Source organism: Aptenodytes forsteri, unplaced genomic scaffold (assembly GCF_000699145.1).
Source record: "Aptenodytes forsteri isolate BGI_AS27 unplaced genomic scaffold, ASM69914v1 Scaffold280, whole genome shotgun sequence".
Lineage (NCBI taxonomy): Eukaryota > Metazoa > Chordata > Aves > Sphenisciformes > Spheniscidae > Aptenodytes > Aptenodytes forsteri.
This window is the reverse complement of record NW_008796042.1, coordinates 1,933,167-1,953,623: the sequence shown is the minus strand read 5'-3', so window position 1 is coordinate 1,953,623 and position 20,457 is coordinate 1,933,167. Positions and strand designations below refer to the sequence as shown.

Here is a 20,457-nt window from a genome sequence, read left to right as displayed (position 1 = left end):
TATAGTAGTCTAACTACCTTATGGGAATTTTTAATTGAATATAAAAGCTGTAAATTTTGAATGTAAAAAAAATTAACGCTTTATATTTGAAGATGCAGATATTCAGTGATGTACTGAACTTTACTTTGTCCAATATCTGTTTCTTGCTGGTATTAGTAAAATGAAACCCTGGTGAACAGCATGGCAAAAAATTTTCATTAGGTCGTTACAGAATGTACATCCTCTCACTTCTGTTCTTAGGTACAAATTAGGCAAACAGGATCCAGTGTGGAACAGCAACTGTAGTACATAACCCAGAAGTTTTTATATCTTCTAGCTATTCGGTACAGAACTGCCAGGTGTCAAACAAAGCGTTGTACAGCACGTTTCTCTGGTTTGTCCCAGCCTTGTGCTCCTGGGTGGGCAGTTTAGTTTCTGTGATGAAACACTCCTCATTATCAGAAATGCGTTTCTTCCTGCCTGACAAGATGGAATGGATGTAACAACTGCTTTATCTGATGGGTTGCTGGAGTTCTTCAGGAGGTGCGTAGGGGAATAAGTGTGTGGGAATAAGGGGAATAAGTGCCTGAGCAGCAAGCTCAGGCAGTTTGTTTTAGTCACACCATTTCTGTGTGGCCGATCTTGCACAGATGAAGTAATATATGGCAACAACCTCTTTCCAAGAGTTTTCTGCTTCACTGGTAACTCTCTCTTTCTCCAAGGGTGTCAGGCTGCACCTTCCACAGCTCTGTAGCTACACACAGTTCAGCTGGAAGTGGGGTCTCAGTGGCCTGGGCTAGCAAAGACTGCAGGACTTCGTTGAATCCTGTCTGATGGGTAGAGAAGAGGGCATAGATACTATCTGAACATTGGTGTAGTGTGCTTTCCTTTCAATTTCAGCTTCAGCTAGCTGCACGCTTCTCCTGAAATCTCTGGCTGTGATCAGCTAGAGCACTGTAGGTTAGAGGAGCCAGTCAGGACTGTTACCAGTATGGAGCTGTTTTGGTAGCACTAAGAATCTTTTGCGAGGACGCAAGAAGCACTGTAAATTTATGCGGCCTGAAAGAGAAATAAATCAGTCCCTCCATTCCAGAGGGATTACTGATGGCTGTCTTCAGGTTGGTGATGTGAAGGGATTTGTGCTTCCCTAAATCCAAGGTAAGTTGCCATAATCCTTTTCTCCAACTCTTGCAGGAGGACACTTTATGTCATAAAAAAAATTTCTGAAAATAACTGGCAGTGAAGTTTGAAATTAGGTGCTGTGCTGAGGTCTGTACGATCACAGCCCCAGACTGGTTAGAAAAAAGACAAGTGATCCTCAAAGGAAGTCCCTATAAACCATATAAATAAAATATTACCCGCTTTATAAATAAATAAACAGATGGTCCCCAGCAATTCTGTGTGGACTTTGAGGCTTGCCCTTGTTCCACAGCCTGTCTCTGGGGTCAGTTTCAGAAAATGTACTTCTTCAGTGCTCTCAGCAATGAAATCTTTCAAGCTTTGTTGGACACTGGCTGGAAAGGAGAGGTCACAGGTGTGACAGGAGGAGGAGAACTTTCTTGAGGTGTCCCAGGATCAGGAATTCATTTCTAGTGAGTTCAGTCCAGTTGCATTCAGTGATTGGCAGATGTTGACAGTAATGGTTTTCTGGGCAGGGAGCCTGGGCTTTTAAAGTGTTGCTATCCAGCAAGATCTGAGGCACAAGGATCCAAAACTGGCACTGCAGATTTGTAAAACGTAACCTAGTTTATCTGACAAGTTAGCTCTGTTACCAGTGAGAGTGTTGCACAGGTGGCAAGTCCAGCGTTTACGTCATGGCTTTTACAGAGTTCAGCTTTTGCAGAAGCCTTGTCAAACACCAGCTGGAAACTGAAACCGTGTCCATGAAAGCCACATAGCAGAGTACCCACCTGCACCCTTTTTCCTGCCTCGCTGCAGACAGACAACTCTGGAAAAAATGGAAATTGGAGCAAAGATTGCCAGCCAGTGCCAGATCCAAACCAGTATGTGGTGGCTGTCTGGTGACTAGCTCCTAGAAGAGCACAGGAGAGCTCCCTTTTCAGTTAAGGTAGGGAGGAACCAAAGTGTGGGGGAAATGGAGGGAGGGGAGAGGTGCCTGCTGGATACACGCTCAGGAAAAAAGTCTTGTTAACTAAACCACAGCACTGTCCTGCAGGAGAATGAGCATGTGGAGAACCAAGTGAAGGAGAATAAGGTTTATAGATAAGTCTGTCCTAATTTCAAGGACCATTTCTTGAGAAAGCAGCTACCTATGGCATAGGAGTGGTACGGGGAGGGGAAAAAAGCGAGCATTTCAGGGCAGGAGCTACCTCTTCCTATGTTTGTCACAGGACTCGTTACTGGCACTCCACTGTATTAAAATACAGCTTATAATTAGACCTGCTCAAAGTCCATGTCCAGACGCAAAGAAAAATGACATCTTAGGATATAAGCATTTAGGAATGAAAACACCCAAATGCTCTCTTCAACCGTATACTTTGCTCTCTTTTTATACTGGCCAGTTTCCTGTAGGTAAAAGCCAACTCTGATGGTTTGTAATAGAAGGAACGGCACCTCTCTCTGTAAGAAACATGGAGGTATGACATTTGCAGTGCAAACAAGTCTTAAACACATTGCTGCTAGCCAGAAAGGTGGTTGTCTCAGTTTAACACCACACCTGCTCCTTTGTGTGTCGGTGTACCTTAACACTTCTGTAACTGTACCAAGTGAAAATTGACGTCCAGAGACCTCCTCTGACATTGATCCAATCATTACACAGCCCAACACAGAGAAAGCCAGCTACAGTCATTTTATTTGTCTTCATGCCTTTGTGGTTCACTACACTTGTTTACAATACAAATACACTATTCAATACAAAATATTCAATGACCATATATTAGCATTTTTCTTCATCGTATCCCTGAAGTGCACAGGCCCTTCCTTTATAAACAATGTTGCATAAACTGCTGTACATGAGACAGACACTCCTATAATGAAGCTTGTTACTAAAAGAAGCCAGATGCAGACAATTCAGACATTTTCCTGTCATGGGTTTAACTTTGGGAGAGACAAACAGTGATGTCTGCTGCTGTGAAAGGCTGTTTGATGCTATTCCTACGTCAAGGTTCTTGTCACCCAGAAGATAGGCTCAGTAACAGGAGCAGACATGCAAAGTTAAATCCTTTATAGCCTATTTCAGACCTCTTACATCATGCAGTGTATACATGACTGCGCGCAGCGGTGCTGCAGCTGCTCTCACACTGAGCCTGCGTCCTTTTGTGAACACATAAGGGAGGGAAGCCAGTGGACCCGTGATACTACACCACTGTGAAAGGCTGACTCAGCCAAATTAATGCAGCCCTCACGCTTTCAACCTGTGGTACCTGTACCTCCCCTCGCTACAGCAAAGCCCCTCTCCCGCCACCGCTCCTTCCACTGCTCCTCGAGGAAGCAGAACCACCCAAATTTCTTGCCTCGCTTCATTTCCAGGCACATGATGGAGAAACAAGGTTCAGTAGCAAAAAGGAAGATGAAAGGACAACTGGAAAGGTAGATTAAACATGCATCCCAACCTAGTTTACCTTCAGCAGCTTACAGAATCAGAAACCTACCTAACATCTATAGGAAACAGGTAACATCCACGTGGAAATAAGCCATTTTGAGAGTATGAGAGTGGTAGCACAGGATTTTCCCAGTCGTGTTTTATGTCCTGTAGATCATACGGCTTCCCGCTTTTCCACTGTAGAGTGAGGAAGACACATATAAGACCAGAATGTAAATATTGCCAATGAAAAAGATTAACAGTCTTAAAAACAAGTTCCTTAAAAAAATTTACATTGTCTCAATAAACTATATTTAAAAAAAAAGTCACAGACAAAAATGGGCGAAAGGGTTAAAATAACTTGAATTTTTTTCTCCTACAACACTGTAAGCCTAGCACGGAGAGGTTTAATAATGGAATTTGGGATTTACACATGCCAGGGTGCTTTGGTCTGGTGAGCTCATGGTGACTTAAGCCCCTTCTGTTCCCTGCAGCTCTGAGAACTGAACAAGTGAATCTTTCTAGACACAGAAATTAAAAATTCCTAGTTCACGACTGGACAAAATGCTCTTGTTAATGGTGTACAGCTATAGGAAATGTGCTAGAATTAAACTGCTAGAAATTGGATCAGAAGAAACATGAACGCTGAACACTTCCAGATGCTGTAAGAGAAATGCTGAAATAAATTATCTGAAGTACCTTCTTGTACAAAATTTAAGCCACAGTCTCCTTACAACTGTGTCAAGTGAATTAGCTCTTTACACACTCTCTCTCTCTCAAACCTCTGAACTGCAGTCTGTTAGCTTTACCCCAGCACACAAAGCCAAGTTTCTGTTGTTTCCCTCTGCCCTGCTTGGACTGTCCCTGGGAAAGCCCTTCAGAAGCTTCTAGCCTACCTCACTGAACAAACTGCTGCTAGTAATTCTTCCACCCAGGGCAAACCTGCGTGGCAACTGCAGCTCTCATATGCTTGCTGGTTAAATGTTAGTTTCCGTCAGCCCTTCAGCTAATTTGAGATGGTGTAGTAATTGGTAGTGCTGAGTGTGAATTGTTACTTTAGTGACAGAGGAAACGGGTATCATTAAGCAAAGCTTTCTTCACATCATCCCAGTGATACAAATAAAATCTTGCATTGTCACTGAAATCCTGGCAATGCTTTGCCAACAGGACAGACACAAAGTTAAGCAATGCAATTGCAGAATGACCAGGAGACTGTCTTCAATACAGCCTGCACACAAGTAGCAGAGCACCCTTTGGTCCAGGCAATTAACTCACGGAAATCATTTGTCATTGATGGGATCATTTGTTTTCTAAGAAAGAGGACAGGCAAATGCTCCAAGCCTTGTTTCTGAGTGCCAAGATTTGGTTAGCATCAATACTTACAAAACATTCTTTGCAAACTGGGGTACTGTGCTTGGACAGCACACAGGGGTACCAAACTAAATGCTTGCTGTGGAGGAGCTCAGAGATGTTACGGTTTTTACATTAAAAATAAGCCCAAACTAGATTTCTGAATTCCAAGAGTTCAGAGGGGAAATTAAAAAAAAAAACCAGGGGTACCGGGTACCAAACTAAATGCTTGCTGTGGAGGAGCTCAGAGAGTTTTTACATTAAAAATAAGCCCAAACTAGATTTCTGAATTCCAAGAGTTCAGAGGGGAAATTAAAAAAAAACAAACCCCCCCCCCACACAACCCCCCCCCCCCAACAAAGCATTTTACACTGGAGACACTGGAAGGAAGCTTACTTAAAACCAACTGCTAGTGCTGAACAGCATTTACCTCAACACACCGTACCCAGCAGACTGGAGAATTTCAGTAGTAATTCACCACTTCCCCTGACTAGAATTACCTCCTCACGTATTCCATAGGTAAGAAGCAGTAATGTGTTTAGCTCCATTTTTTACAACTCCTATTATTCTGTAAGAGTATTTCAGTTGAAATTCTATGATAACTGCCCAGCACAAGCTGCAGAGCAGTGATCATGCTATCACCATGGCTGGGGAAAGCCTGCCCTTCCTCCTTCACCCGCACAAACTTAAAATCATCTCTTGCTGCTTGTGCTTTTAAAGCTTCTTTAGAAATGCTACCTTTAACATAACTTGGCAGCTTATCTGCATTTGTGCAGCATCAGAGCTGCTGCCCCAGATCCAAGAATTAATAATTTCAGCTAGTCAAAGATCATTAACTTTGCAATTTTTTGTTCTTGTGTATTCTTCAAGAACACTCATCAGTATACAGGTCAGATTCTGTCCTCAGTACCACGTGAGAGGCAGGGCAGCAAAAACTCAAGAGTGTGCTCCTATGCAAAGAAGAGCTAAAGAAAACAATGAGGAGCTTGAGCCCTTCTGAAAATGAGAAAGCTGGAATATTGAAATGAAAATTGCTACTATATGTGAGTAATATACTAGTGTAAGAAATTGTTCTGATAGTGCTTACCTCCTGAATTAATTAGCTTTACTGAGACTCTAGAAAACTACCCCATTGAATTTACTGAGCTAGAAAGAGAGAAACCAGTGTGACACTAACACAGTACTAAGCTAAGCTAGACAGAATTCCTCCCCAGTGGCTATTTCATGATGAGCTGCGGGCCTAACAACCAACCTTGGAGATCACAAATATTCTCTTAGTTCAAGCTAAAAAAGCCTGTGCACAGCAGCAGAACACCCAAAGCATAACCCTCGTTAGCCCCACCAAGCCCACGCAGCAGCGGTGCAATGGATTCCTAGCAGACAAACCTGAAATTCGGAGCAGCCCCTGACTCAAGCTTCCCAGCACAAGAGCACAGCCCCGTTAACCAACCACCACGCACAATTTTGGCACTTGTCTAAAAAAGGGTTTTAGTTCTGTGTATCAGAGATGTCAGAAAGGCAGGTTAGGAGAGCACACTACTGCCCCCCCCTTATGTTTTATTTACAAGGGTGGTGGCCCAAACCAAGCCCTCCGATTTCAATCTGCACATCTCAAAGGTGAGGAGTATGTATATGCAGATTCTGGTTTGTTCCCTTATGAAGACGGGAAACTTACCTCAGTGTTTGGATCCAGGGCCAGATTCAGAGTCACTTCACTGAAATGAAGAGTCTTGGACTGAAGAACACCTTCACGTTCCTCTGCTGATGCTCCAGTACACCCATTTCTATGGAAATAGGCACCCTTTTTTTGGTAGCATTCATGCTAAACAGCTCCTTGCAAGTTGAAGTTACTAATGCACATCATCACACATGAATTATTTCCTACATCTATGTTTTGACAATACACTTAACTGGAATATTTTTCATGCACAAGGTGTACAAAATGAGTCAATGTAGTGTTTGTCTTTAAACCACTATCATACACATATTTTGTTAAAGGAACAAGGGCTCTAAACCCTTCAAATACAGACAGTATCTGGCATCCAGATTGTGGCACGATGTAGTCTTCCGCCTTTATGTTGTTGTTTGTACAGGGTATGTCAAAGGCTATTGTAAACCTCTGAGGTATGCAGGTGGCTGTCCATTTTCAGGGCATGGTGAAAGTTTCTCTCATGACCGTGGTCCTTTAAAACTTCACTTGACGCGCACAAGTTCTTGATGAAGGACATTCCTACTTTTGTAGGACAGAAGGAATTTTAAAGGGCTTTACTCAATTTTAGTGCTTAAGCACAGGAAAAAGAAAACAAAACAAAAAACCCAGCCACCCCCCCCCAACCCAGAATGCCTCATAGCATCTACACCCATCCTCCGTGCTTCCTCTCTTCTCTCTTTCAAGCGATGCAGTACGACCAGTGTCTTTCTGTTGCCCTGTCAACACCCCCATAACCGCTGTGTATTCAAGGACTTCCGAAGACTGGACTGTAGCTGGAACACAACTTGGGAATGTGCCATCGCGTCACCACTCAGTGCTGTTGTATCCTTTTTCGGTTTGGATAGAGGATGCTCTCCCCAAACCCACTACAACCTCTGCCAGCTGCAGGAGATCTCCAGGTGTTCCACAGCAACCACAAGTTTGGCACGGAAAACCCCAGACATGAAACACTCAAGGCAGTGAGCCGCGGCTTTACACTTAAGCAGAGAACGCACAACTGAGAAAAGCTCACAGGAAGGGCATGACAACAACCATGCGTATGAGTTGATGCAACAGCAGCTGGGCCTTGCAGTTAACATCTGTTTCCTGTATCCTCCCTCCCCCTTGTTTCTTTTACTGTATTGGGGCTCCGGTGATTTGAAGCCTCTCGCGTTAGTCGAAATTACAGCTTCGAGGGTGGCACTTTTGGAGCAAGTTGGCACAAAATGGAAGGTAATGCTGTCAGATCCCTTGCTCGTGGTGTATTGGGTAACAGGACATCTCTTCAAGGCTCAGGGGCCACAGGGGGAAAAGTCAGGAGAGTAGAGGGCTCTCACGGCCCCTGCTGGGTTATGTGGCTCTTGTTTCTAAGGACGGGGTCCTCGTAACTGCTAGCGCAAGGTGGCGTGGAGGCTTCCAAGGGTAAGCCCTGCTGTTGGTATCCATAGTTGACATTCCCACAGGGGAAGTGGCGGAGCCTAAAGAGAGGCACTTCTTTAACACTTGCTGTTAGGGAAGATGGCTCTAATAGCAGGGAGGAGCCTGGCAGCCTGCCAGTCACAATGTTGGGCCCCACAGTACAGTTTCCTTCCTGCCCCAAATTCTCCCTCTCGGGCATCTCCTTCTCCAGCAGAGAACTGTTTTTGCTGGCCTGCTTCTCCGCAAACCAGGAACCGTAGGTTGGATTCCAAAGGTTGGTGGGCTTGTTTCTGGAGCCCCGGCTTTTGTGCAGCTCAGAAGGGGGATTGGACTGGGCATAGGCCATGTTGATATGTCCCCCCGCTGAGGCTGACTGCACCTTCCCCGGCACTGGCGGTTCCAAGGCTCCCACTTTCCCTAGAGGTTTTCCAGCAGTGATGGCTGACGGCAGGGGTGGTGGAGATGGCAGAGTTTGCTTGTCATCCTTTCTGTCTTGGTGTGTGGAGACCAAGAGAGGAGGAATTCCTTCTGGATCATCGGGGCGCATCGCTACCTTCTCCTCCTCCTCAGCTGATGGGCCATATTCTACTGGCAAAGCAGTGTTGATGACATCTGGATCCTGCCGGAGAGAACAATGAGAATTTCCTAAAGTCTGCTACCATCATGCATACTCGGACTTGATTAAAAACCCAACACATCTGACAGCTGTCATGCTATGACCACAGAACATCGTTCCCACTACTCAGAGCCCACATTCTGTGTGTAGAGGATGCTGACAAAATGCAGTTAGCCATGAGATGCAATGGGATACTCTTAAAAAAAGCAACTGTAAAACTCATCACAGAACAGCAGAAGCACAAAACCAATGAAAAACACTTTTTATGTCCAGCCAAATTTCCTGTGGGAATGTTGTTTTGGAATCTATATCATCTCAAAGTTCATAACATTCTCAGATAATATTGAGAAAGTTTCAGCCATGAAAGTATTGCCTTCACACAACAAGGGAGGAATGGGAATGCAGACAGAAGGCAATACTGGCAGACCCCTTGAAGCCTGAATCCGTAGGGACTGTGGTTCTGAGCTATTTAAGCAGTTTTGAAAATTAAACTGCAAGAAAACGTGGTCATCTGGGCAACCTTTAATCATTGCTAGACGCCATGGCAAGCTATAGAGAGCAGAAAACAATGCCTCCCAATCCCATGATCCAAACACACATGAAAAACAGACCAAGCCTCCGAAACAGTAAGGGAAAGCAAACTGACTGAGGCAAGTAACTGTGTGAGGCCACACAAGAAGCCTGCGCTGATGCAGGCAGCAAAACATTTTCCAAACTACTCCACTCCTCATAAGCTAAAAATGGTGGTAAAAAATAAATCAGATTTCAGCCTGGAAAGCCAGCCACATCGTTTCCCCGTTGCCTAGCCTTAGAATCCCCACTCCTTTAGCATGGCTGTCTCCACCTGCCTTCTCCAGCGCAGTCAGATTCAGAAAATTGCTGACAGCTGCAGAAGCCACCTGCAAAGGGTGCTCTGAGCCGGACCATTTCTGCTCAGTGCTGACCACATCTTAAGGGTAAACACTGGAATGGAGTGGCTGACATATAAAGCACGTGAAGTGCGTACGGGTGCTGGCGTGCCTTAGCTCTTTTGCTTGTTGGAATCCGTGCCTTTATAAGCAGAAGCAGAGCTACAGGTCTGCTATTTGTAAAGCTGTGCAAGTTTGTGTAAGCCTGTGCCTTTCAGCAGTGAAAGACAAGAATGATCAACCACCCGATGAGGTAAATATCCCAGCCACTGGTCGCAGGCTGACATCAGTCTCGCTGGAATGCTGACTGCAGTAATGTGGTGCTGCCTTCTCATCTCATGTTCTGGCTTGCCTAGACCATTCCTCAAGAACCCTCTCCACCCAACTCATTTGAGACGAATGAACACCAATACCTGAGTGCAGTACTCAATCCTCTCCAGGATTGTGGCAAAATTTGGCCGGTCTTCAGGCTGGTGCTGCCAACACTGGGTCATAATGCGATAACTGAAAGAGCAGAACGGGAGATGCTCATAAATGGCAGATCCTGTTGGTACCTAACAGCTAGTCACTGCAGCTTAAAAACCATAAGCACGCATCACCACTCTTGACTTCTAATAAATAAGAGTGCTCTGCCTTCCCTGGAGTCGGACAACTGATGTACTGGTAACCACTGAAATGTGGTCACCAGCGGGGTTAAATCCACAGCACATCAGAGAAATAACTCGCCCACCCAAAAACCCTTGGACAATTCACTAAAGGTAGGCAGGGCTACAGATAATGGAGCCCAGTTTTCCCTACCTGTGAAGTCTTATGCACTTGCAGTTTCACAGCTAACCTAAGACACAGAAATATTGCACCCCCTTTGACCAAACAAGCAGTGGCCAGTACTTCTCAAAGGGGCCCTGAATTGTTCTCCAAAACAGACAGAAAAATTAAATAGTAGAGAAGTCACTGGCACTCAAGTCAAATTAAGGCAGATCAGCCATGATAAGATCAATCTTAAAAGTCATTAACTTTTGACTAGAGAACAGCATTTGAAACAGAAACTTATTTGCATGAATATATCAAAGTTAAAATCTCATACACAGGGCCAGGGCAGTTTTTAGGTGGATCCATCCTTCCTCCATTGGTGACAAACTCCAGAACCTCCTGGTTACTTTTGCTAGGGTAGGGCATGTATCCCAAAGAGAATATCTCCCACAGCAATACGCCAAAGGACCTGAATACAGAAGCGAAGGAAAACAAAGTGAAGGATACGAGAATGACCATCACCGAGGGGCAATGCCCTTAGCTGCAGTCCCATCAGCATTGCTCTTTGCAGTCTGTGCTCAGGCAGCTTGTGGAAATCGCTGCTGCAGGATTCAGACATAAATAAGTTGCACAGTTGTAACGGTGGACTTTGAATCATTTAATGAATACTAGTAGCTGACTGTTAAGTGAGTGAAGTCTACGATATAGGTAGGTGAATATGGTGGCCTTGCCATTGTACTCAGCACTGTTCAACTAGATGTAACAAATGTGAAAGTCAGGTTATGCTTTTCTGAGACATCAGCCACTGCTGGAGACAGGACTGAGTGGAGCAGCGGCCTGATCACTTATGACAAACTTTTTCTCTTGAATAAGCTGCATGAAATAACGTGCCAGTGAATCCCCACTGATGCTCTGAGCCCCATAGCCCCTCCCTGTAGCTCAGAGTACAATAAAAACATTCCCTAGCTAACACCGCAGCCCTGGGCCTGTGTGGTGTGGCCTGCAAAACCCTGGGGACAATGGCTGGGACAGGACCCTCTCCAAAGCATTCACCTGGTCAGCTGCTTGGAAATCATGATCTTGTTGATTAAAATTGCAAAGAGCTATGTGCAGCAATGGGACACTCTTCTGCTTGGTGCTGAGACAGGCAGCAGCTCAGCTGTATGAGAGAGTGTACCTCCACCCCTCTGCTGGGGCTAGGTCAGGAGCTGTGTCCTGACCACCAGCCCCTTCCCCTCCACACGTCCCGAGCTCTTGCCTCCTGCTCACCCAATTTCCCTCCCCCTCCTCTGGCCACCAGCAACTCAAGAGCTTACAGTGCTGCTGCAGGCCAGGAGAAAGATAAAAGCCACAATACATGATGCCCTTCTCCCTCACTGGCAGCATGGATCCTGTCTGCAGTCTCCGGTGCCACTTTCCTCAGTGTGGAACTAACGTTTTCCTCCCTGTAGCAGCAAAGCAGCACCTGCATCTGCCCCAACCTCCCTTCCCTGCCTGCTCACCTCCCCAGCAGCACCCGCCTTTGCACAGGTCTGATCTTTCTGTTCCCCTGTCTCCTCCAAGATTACTGGCTCTGAAAGACCCAGCTTGTCTTTTGAGTAAAGAAGAAATGAACAAGAACATGCGTTTTTTACAAAACCTTCACACTTTAGAAAAGTGGTTACAACACAGACAGACAGACCAGACAGAGAAGGAAAGGAAGCGCACCATGTGTCTGTTTTTGATGTAAATATCCCTTCCATGAAAGCCTCAGGAGGCATCCATTTGACAGGCAACATTGCACACCCACCCTTCCGATAGTAGCTGGCTCTGCAAAGAACAAACAAAAAGTCAACCAAGAATTCAGAAAACGCCATTAATTTGGGATTTTTATAATTACAAATATTAAAATTATGAGCCAGAGGAGAGACTAATTTAGGCAAAACAGCATGGCAGAAAAAATGCTGAAGAGACCTGTTCCTTCTCACAAAAATAGTGGAAATAGGCAGACCATGGGACTGCTCTGATCTCCCTCGCTTTAGGCCTGGTCTGGTGAACCCAAGTTATCCTTATCTGTGCGCATACTCCTAGTGAATTACTCACACAGTAAACTGCTGCTGGCAGAGCCATCCTCCTGCACTTTTCAGCCACAGCAAGAGCTCCACTTCACCTCACACGTGGTCACCTAGAGCATCCCCACCAAAAATAAACAAAGCCTGTCCCATATGTACCCAGTCTAAAGCACTGCAAGTGAAATCCAAAACCCTTTATAAGAATGAGGAGCTTGATGAGGAGGATGCTTGGCTATTAGAGCTGGGGCAGTAGTACAAAAACCACCTCCCATGCTCCTGAGGCAGGAATTACATCAGTCCTTTAGTGTCATCGTCATTTAAAATAAAACCTACAAGCCCCCATCCTGTGCTGGCAGCTGCAGGAGGCTGCTCATGCAAGCTGGTATCACTGTTCATAACTGCACAGCCTGAGCATCCAAAGGATATTCCTGGACACAGAAACATGTGCAAACTTCAAAGGCACCTTCGAAAACTCAGCACCAAAGCATTCATCTTGGCAGTCGGTTCTGCTGATTGTGTGAGTGTGACAGGTGCTACTTTGTCCCATCTGACAGTGGGGCAGAGTGGGGGCTCTTTGTGAAGGGAGAGAGAGGAGGGGGAAAAAAATAGCAGCTGTGAGACACTTGGGTTTTTGAAGGTAGCACTCTGTTTGCATCACCTCAGGCTGTGATACTGTCAGATCTCAAGCTAAGCAGAGCCAGGCCTAGCTTAGTAATTGCACAGGAGAATCCCGAAGCAGGAAAAAAAGAAGGCAAGGCACTGGAATAAACAGTGTGGGTGACTGAGTACAAGGCATTCCTTCCTCTGAGTCAGAGGCAAATCACTTTCTCAGCACAACAGGACATGGTGCTGCACTTCTGGAGGTGCTCTCTGGAAGATGAGATATCAAGCTGCAGCCCTGACTGCTCGTGGTCATTAAAGATTTCCTGGCACTTCTCGCAAGAGCAGAGTAGTTAACCCTGTGTCCTGGCTGAATTCCTGTTTGGGTGATTACATTTTCCTGACCTTCCTCTGCACCTTCCTCCTTTAGCTGCAGTAAATTGAGGAGATTTACTGATGACACCAAACCAAAGGGGCAGGGGTAGTATCAAAGAGAGAGATTAAACTCAGAATGATTTGGGACCACAAAACAAAAGGGCACATCAATGCCATTCAGTGTGGAGAAAGTAAAGACAAGAAACTGAGGACAGAGTACAAGAGGGAGGAAAAATGCCTTCCATGACCATCAGACTTCATTACCCAGAAGAAAGCTGTCAGGAGTAGGAAAAGTCTCCAGAGCACAGTTAAACCACAGGTGAAGGCAAACACCAAAAAAGCATTGGCTGGGATTCACCGGAGTGGGATCTCTCCACTCTCGCCTTGCTGAGGTTACGCAGAGCAGCACACGAGCCTGCTCTCCTGCACAGGCACTGCTCCTCCCTCATTTTAGCGAGCTTCCACTTGCAGATACCCTGGGCTTAGCTCTGCTACCTGTATATATCCCGGGCCATTCCAAAGTCTCCAATTTTAGCCACTCTCCCAGGCCCTCGACAGGTAAGGAGGCAGTTCCGGGCAGCAATATCTCTACAAGGAAAGGGAAGAAAAGCAACAGAAAGAGAAGAACCACTTAATCATTCGACAATTTTGCAAGCCAAAAAGAAAACAAAGAATAGTACCTACTTTCCTCAGATGCAAAGAGCCCACAACAGCCAGAAAAGTCAGTGTTTATGGATAACTAGTGATGTCCCAAATTCCAATCTACCCAACAGCAGGAGCAGTTCTGCTCTTTATCATTTCCTCTTTAAACTTCACACAACATCTTCCAGCTGAAAGGATGGGCCTCCTGTGAGCCTCCCTTCACCCCAGGAACTATTTTTAAGTCTCTAAGGAGTTGCAAACAGTGGGGCTGATTTCAGCAATGTACTAGTCCCAACATCAAGCTGTCTGGGGAACGATCCACTGACCTGTTCCTAGCGTGCTCGTTCAAGTATTGTCAAATGGGTGTCATACTGTCAGAGACAGGAAGAACAACACTGTGCAGGTGTTGCTCTGAAGACTGAAGGTATGGGCCTGAATCTGGGTATGCAGGTGAAGCTCCAGCTCCACCTCTGCTGGGCTGAAGTAAACCTTGAGATCTGAATAACACGGTGGCATACCTTGTGGGTAACTCTTTCAGAAGAGTGAACAACAATCTCTCTCTACTCATCTCTACTCAATGGGCAGAATTTTAGACACTTGCCAAACACCCTGTTCTGCAGGAGCAGGTAACAATAGTCACAAGGTGTTGCACTTCTGGCTGTACTTGTACAGCCATTCTTCGAGAGGGAGAAGAAAAGGGTTCCAGAATGAGCAGAAAGGCACTAAGCAAAATTCATGATGGGGAGAGCTTTGAAGACTTCTGTCACAAGATTGTGTTTCCATTTGCAGAGTAGCCAAACAGGCTGCACAAGCACAGGCACTGAGACAGTGCTCAGGATCTTTGGTAAAACTACGCACCTCCGCAACCTGATTTATAGCAGCTTTTCTGTTAATTGCTTCTATTATTCTGATTTAGCTACCTTGTTTAAAGGTATCCAGCCACTAGAGTGCAGCAGGACATAAACATATCAAGCAGGGCATTACGAGTCCGTGCCGGCCTGTATGCAAGTCATGCCTATGCTGACACAGATGTGTTCACCTACCTGTGAATGAAGTGGTTCTCCTCCAGGTACTGACACCCACAAGCAATATCACGAGCCACGTGGAGCAAGTCCAGCATGGAAAGGGAGGAGGGCTGATTCTGCCAAAAGACAAGGGACAAACGTGGGTTAAAAGCAAGAACATGGCATGATTCATCACTGATACAGCGCTGGGAATTCTCCAACAAGTGACGTAGCTCAGATGTTAATACACAAAGGGATTACAAAAATGCGCGAGAGTTCATATCCATGAACTATGCAAAGGATGTGCAGGCACAATGTCATACAAATCCCAGGGACAGAATCAGAACAGCTGGATCTGACTTTCCAGCTCCATTGGGATGCCCCTGTAAGAATTTCCCCCAGTTCTCATGGGAGACGCTTCTGAATTTTCAGCATGATTTTTGACAAGATCTGTAGCCTGAACTGGTCCTCACTCCGTTTCTTTGTATAATTGCTAGCTCCTCTCTAAAGTCACCTTGAACAATGAGAATGACATTTTGTATAACGGCATGAGTCACATTTGCTCTTTCCCTCCTCCACATCTGTGTAGGTTTTATCTTGCCCCTCAGAGCACTGACAGAGGTTTGCGTAGCCAACAGCTATGGAGGACTAAGGCTGCCAACTCCTTGTTCCTGCCCCTCTGATGAAGTCTACAGCCCTTGCCAGCAGGAGCCAGATGCTTTAGTGAAAAGGGCAGGCTTAGCACCGGCTCACGTTTGCCAGCCTCTGAAGCCAAACCATCAGCTTCTGCACTGAGGTGTGAATCAGTGATCCCTGCAGCCAGTCCTGTGGGGGAGGAGGAAACCACTGCTGCCAGCGGGGTGATGACAAACAACTGGGTGGCAGTGACTGCTTATTCCACAGCAGCCATTTGCTACCTAAGTGTTTATCTGTGGCCTTAGTTATTGGACCAAACAAGCCTATTCCACCCTCTAGCTCTCTCTCATGACACCTACCATTCTGCCCAGTGCCCAAAAGGCACACTTGCCTATGGGTCTCTCCCACTGATGCACAAACCAGCACGGATTCTCCAGTGACAGGGACTGCTGGCTCTGCCAGCCCTTCTGTTGTGATGAAACATATCTCCAGACTGATGCAATGCTGTGCTGGCCATCCTACCTGATCTAAACCACTGCTAACTGGGACTGGAAATAAGTCCAGGCTCTGCAGCAGGCAGCAGCCAGTAGTTAAACAGTGGGCATTGGCTAGTAAAACCTAAAAAAGTCTTAACGTCTTCTGAAGAGATTAGGAAAAAACCTGGTCTCAATACTTGACTAATGAAATAATTGAAAAATGCTGCATCTCTATTTTTTCCAGTGCAGTGCCATAAAACAAAATCATTTGTGACTATGTATCACCTGCCTATATTTTGTTATTTACACAGTATAGTTCATCGCATATATAGACTTAACTGATTCTTTAAAACACCGGACTGCATCTCCTCCTAAACCTTTCTTTTTGTAGAGTAACCATTTCCTGAAAACATAAAGCCTCTCCCCCGCAGCTTTTGTGGGGAGGGGGGAATAATCTTTTTTACCTCTGTGAGTTAAAGTGACTCACCAGCTACACAAGATGGCTACAGTAAGAAAGGATGCAGATGCCTTCTTTTTCCCTTTCAGAGCATAACCAAAGGGAAATGAATATCTCGATCTACCCATTCCCTCCTCTTCTGAGCAAGGGTCAGAAACCTGAAGTGAAAACCGAGTAAAAAGCCCAATTCTTTACTGTGCAATCGATTCCAGACCTGAGCTATATTGCAAGGCAGTCAGTAGGCTGAAGCCACAAGCTGATTTGAACAGCATAGCTTTTCTCTCTTTTTCCCTTCCTTCCCCTCCTTGGATGAATTCCTTCCACCTTTTATTTGGCTAAACACAGTCCTAAAACAGATGTGACTGCCCAGCCAAGGACAATTTAGCCATGTAATTTGTTTGAAAAATGGAGGTTTGGGATTCATTTTGCAAGGGGAGCAGCCTTGAGACACCAAAGGATTCACTTTACAGTTTGTGCTCCCCAGATGAATGGACAATGCCAGCTGCAGTGCACCGCTGCTCAGAGCAGTGGGCATGCTGGAAGCACTAGTGTGATACCTCCCTGGGTGAGGCTTAATCTTGCTAAAGGTGAATGAAATTCTGTGTATTGTTCAGCGTAATCACTGCTCTATGCAACAGGCTGCACAACACAAAAGAAGGAAATAATTTATCCGTATACGATTTATCTTCCAAAGCTGTTCTTTGATTGCTGTGCTGCGTGTGAGAAAGATCAGCACTGAGCTTCCCAGAATGGACAATTCTGCAACACTCATATGAGCGAAGGCTCCGATTCCAGGCGTCTCTGAATCTATGAGACTGCCTCTCTCCAGATGAGGGGGAAGGGGTAATCCGGTAATAGATGTGAAACTTTATTAGAAATGGAACACAGAAACCCTTCAGGGCTGTAAACTCTGGACCCATGGAGAAGTATGAATCTGAAGCTTACGGAGTAGGCCTGGGTGGCATAAACTGACAATGTTCCACAAGAGTCACTGGTATTGTATCAGTGATGTTGAATGAACACTTGGCTTACACATATGATTACTCTTGCTTAGAGTCCAGAAAACTCATTACGTGTGGGCTGAACATTGCTGTCATTCTTTACATGAAGAACACATACGAACAACATGCAATAACCTGTGCTGGCAGCATCTTGATCTCCCATTAAGTTGGATCCCATGTCCTGATACCGCCTGCGGCAGCTCCAGCTTCCCATTTCATGTCCCTCGCAATGTCTTAAGTTCCCCCTTCCCTCACTTCACCTTCTCCTCCACCATTCCCCTCTGCTCCCTTCCAAGCTTTTCAGTGGCTGAGTGCACGGCAGCATGCTGCGTGTATCTTGCTCCAAGTCACACAGGTTCTTGCTGGCCAGTGGCAAGCCAAACAAGACAACTGTTTTGCTCAGTGGATGCTCTAGTGTGGTGCTTTCTTTTTCCTGAAGCCTTGGAATTAATGCCAAGTTAATGCCTTTCACACCTCTATTAAATTTGACTGAAACTGGCAAATGAATTTGAAGTTACTGGCAGGGGAGTCAGTCAGAGCAACTGGGGGATGAAGGTAGAGAATGAACACGTAAACCCCTCTTTTGCAATCAGGCCGAAAGCAGAAGTAGGTGGGAAAGACAAGGTAGTAAGGAAATCAGCTGGAAAATACAAAACTGGAAAAAAACAAGGGGAAATGACAACAGTAATTCATACGGTGCTTACTGCACAGTAAGCAGTGCACCTCTGTTACTGAGTCAGTCAGCTAGGTCTTGTGTGTTCAATTAATTCCTGTTGGAAGCAAAGCTCATCGAAGCCTGTTTACTCTGCACCTTTCCCATCTTTCCTTTCCTTTAATGGGCCTGGAAAACTAGACGTCCAGTCTGCTATGCCTACCTCCTGCCTGTCTTCCTTGAATGAGTGATAGGAGGAACAAAGCAGCTCAGGGTTCATTAAGAGCAGTGCAAAGATACATCCGGCAGTACTGAGCCACGGGCCTTATGTACAGAGACACTGTCACACCTCGAGTATATGCAGAGGGTAAATCTACTTCCACAGCTGGATCCCATACTTCACGTTTTTCAATGCTTCACACACATCTAATCTCTCATCAGTCAGTCTCCTAGCCTCATAGTTTCTGAGCCAGCAGTCAAACGTGCAGCAGAGGCTGATTTCTCAGCACTCACAGGTGCCATTAGCCCCGCAGAAGCTGCCCCTGCAGCCAGACAATGAATTACCCTGTCATTCTCACCAGGCAGCCACCACATGGGATGGTAGCAGAAGCAGGGCAAGGCTGTTAAAAGGTGTTAAAAGTGGAGCAGAAATGATCTGTGTCTGCACACAGTCAGGCTGTCTACATTCACCCAACTGTTAAAGAGGGACTGGAAACTGGTTTTCTGAATCAGTTCCAGCTTGCAACTGCCCATCTGCATTTGAACCTCAGCTTTCCCAAAGTGTGACAGGCATGGGACAGAGCAGAAAACAGCAGCATCAGTCCCACGTCTGCTTCAGTCCTGGTAGCAAGTTAAATGCAGGAATAGGGGAGGATCTTCAAGGTGCTGGGAACAGTCCCTGTGTGTCGTAGTAGTTATGGTCAGTCTCAGATAACCTCAAACAGGTCAGGAAAGACAAGGAAAGAAGAGGAAAGGAGAGACTGTGAAGGCATAAAGAGAAATACCAAGGAAGTAATGTATGCTGTGCCTGGAGTGAACCACCTACCTCTTCTGACATTAGATTTCACAGGGGTTCCACAGAGCTACCGCTAACAGAAATGGAAGCCCTGGCATGCAAGGAGAAACTCATGACTGGGGTAGGGGCAAACAGAAAGAAACCCCTCAGATCAGAAGGCTCCCATGGCTGCATTCTATAAAGATTAAGGGCTTTCCATTCACAAAAGCAACTGGTTCATTTTACTGCAAGTAGGTAAAAATTCCTGCTGTTCAGGACTAATGTTCTGGGTGCTTCCTCACAAGATCCTGATTGTTACCGGGCTGGCTTCTCTGTCTAATTTAACGAGCCAAAAAGATGCTTCCATTGCAAAGTGATGGATGCCCTTGCCCTACGCCATCCTGTTTCACCTGCCACTTCACACATCTAGCACAGCCCGTCCTGGCAGTTCTGAACAAAGCACCTACCAGGCAGCATACCTTGCCCATGCCAGTTTGCTCTGCACCGGGAGAGAGCAGAGCCCACATTGCAAAACATGAATTTTCCCATTCACCTACCACTAAGTTCAGCCCATTTGTATGAGCTGACAAGAGCATCTCTAGGTGCTACAAAAAACCAACCTCTATTTATAAAGACTGCTTGCTCAGATTTCAAACATCTTGACTTTCTGGGTGTTTAGCCTTATTATCCAGGCAGGAGCCACTTTATTGCAACCTATCCAAGACTGCGGTGCTCCTGAGCAACACAGACCATTTTATATGTCTGAAAACCAGACTGCAAGGAAAAAATACAAAGTCGATCTGTTTCCAGATGCCTCGAGGAAGAATCTTATTTATATCTGTTAGAGCCAATTTGTGTCTCTCTTGTACTGATAAAATCCAGCATTTTGCCCTGTGTCAAAGAAATGTAGAGACAAAGTGTGAAGCTGGGCCCTGGTGCTAAACTTCAACAACATCTGGATGCCTTTCTGATCCAGGGACGCAGAGCAAACTTTATTCTTCTGAAATACTGATTCTTCTCTAGAAGTCGTAATTTATTTCTCACCCATTTCTGACTGACTGTCATTTCCTATTGATGCTGATTTCAGTGGGAAAATCTTTAAAACTCCAGACTAAAGATATTTGCTATTAAGTGTCCTGGTTTCAGCTGGGATAGTTAATTTTCTTCCTAGTAGCTGGTACAGTGCTGTGTTTTGGATTTAGGATGAGAATGATGTTGATGATAACACACTGATGTTTTAGTTGTTGCTGAGCAGTGCTTACACTAGTCAAGGACTTTTCAGCTTCTCATGCCCTGCCAGCGAGAAGCTGGGAGGG

General features: G+C 45.6%; 1 protein-coding gene across 1 annotated transcript in view; it reads right to left on the bottom strand.

Annotated features, from left to right (window-relative positions):
* Nucleotides 1-7,244: 7,244 nt before the first annotated feature.
* ALK (anaplastic lymphoma receptor tyrosine kinase) overlaps nt 7,245-20,457 on the bottom strand; it is a 245,971-nt gene continuing 232,758 nt past the window's right edge. The window contains exons 23-28 of the mRNA XM_019473734.1: nt 14,965-15,062; nt 13,775-13,867; nt 11,961-12,062; nt 10,588-10,722; nt 9,917-10,007; nt 7,245-8,598 (exon numbers count right to left, since the gene is read on the bottom strand). Coding sequence (XP_019329279.1) covers nt 7,894-8,598; nt 9,917-10,007; nt 10,588-10,722; nt 11,961-12,062; nt 13,775-13,867; nt 14,965-15,062 — 1,224 coding nt within the window. The 3' untranslated portion in view covers nt 7,245-7,893. The remainder of the gene's footprint in view (nt 8,599-9,916; nt 10,008-10,587; nt 10,723-11,960; nt 12,063-13,774; nt 13,868-14,964; nt 15,063-20,457) is intronic.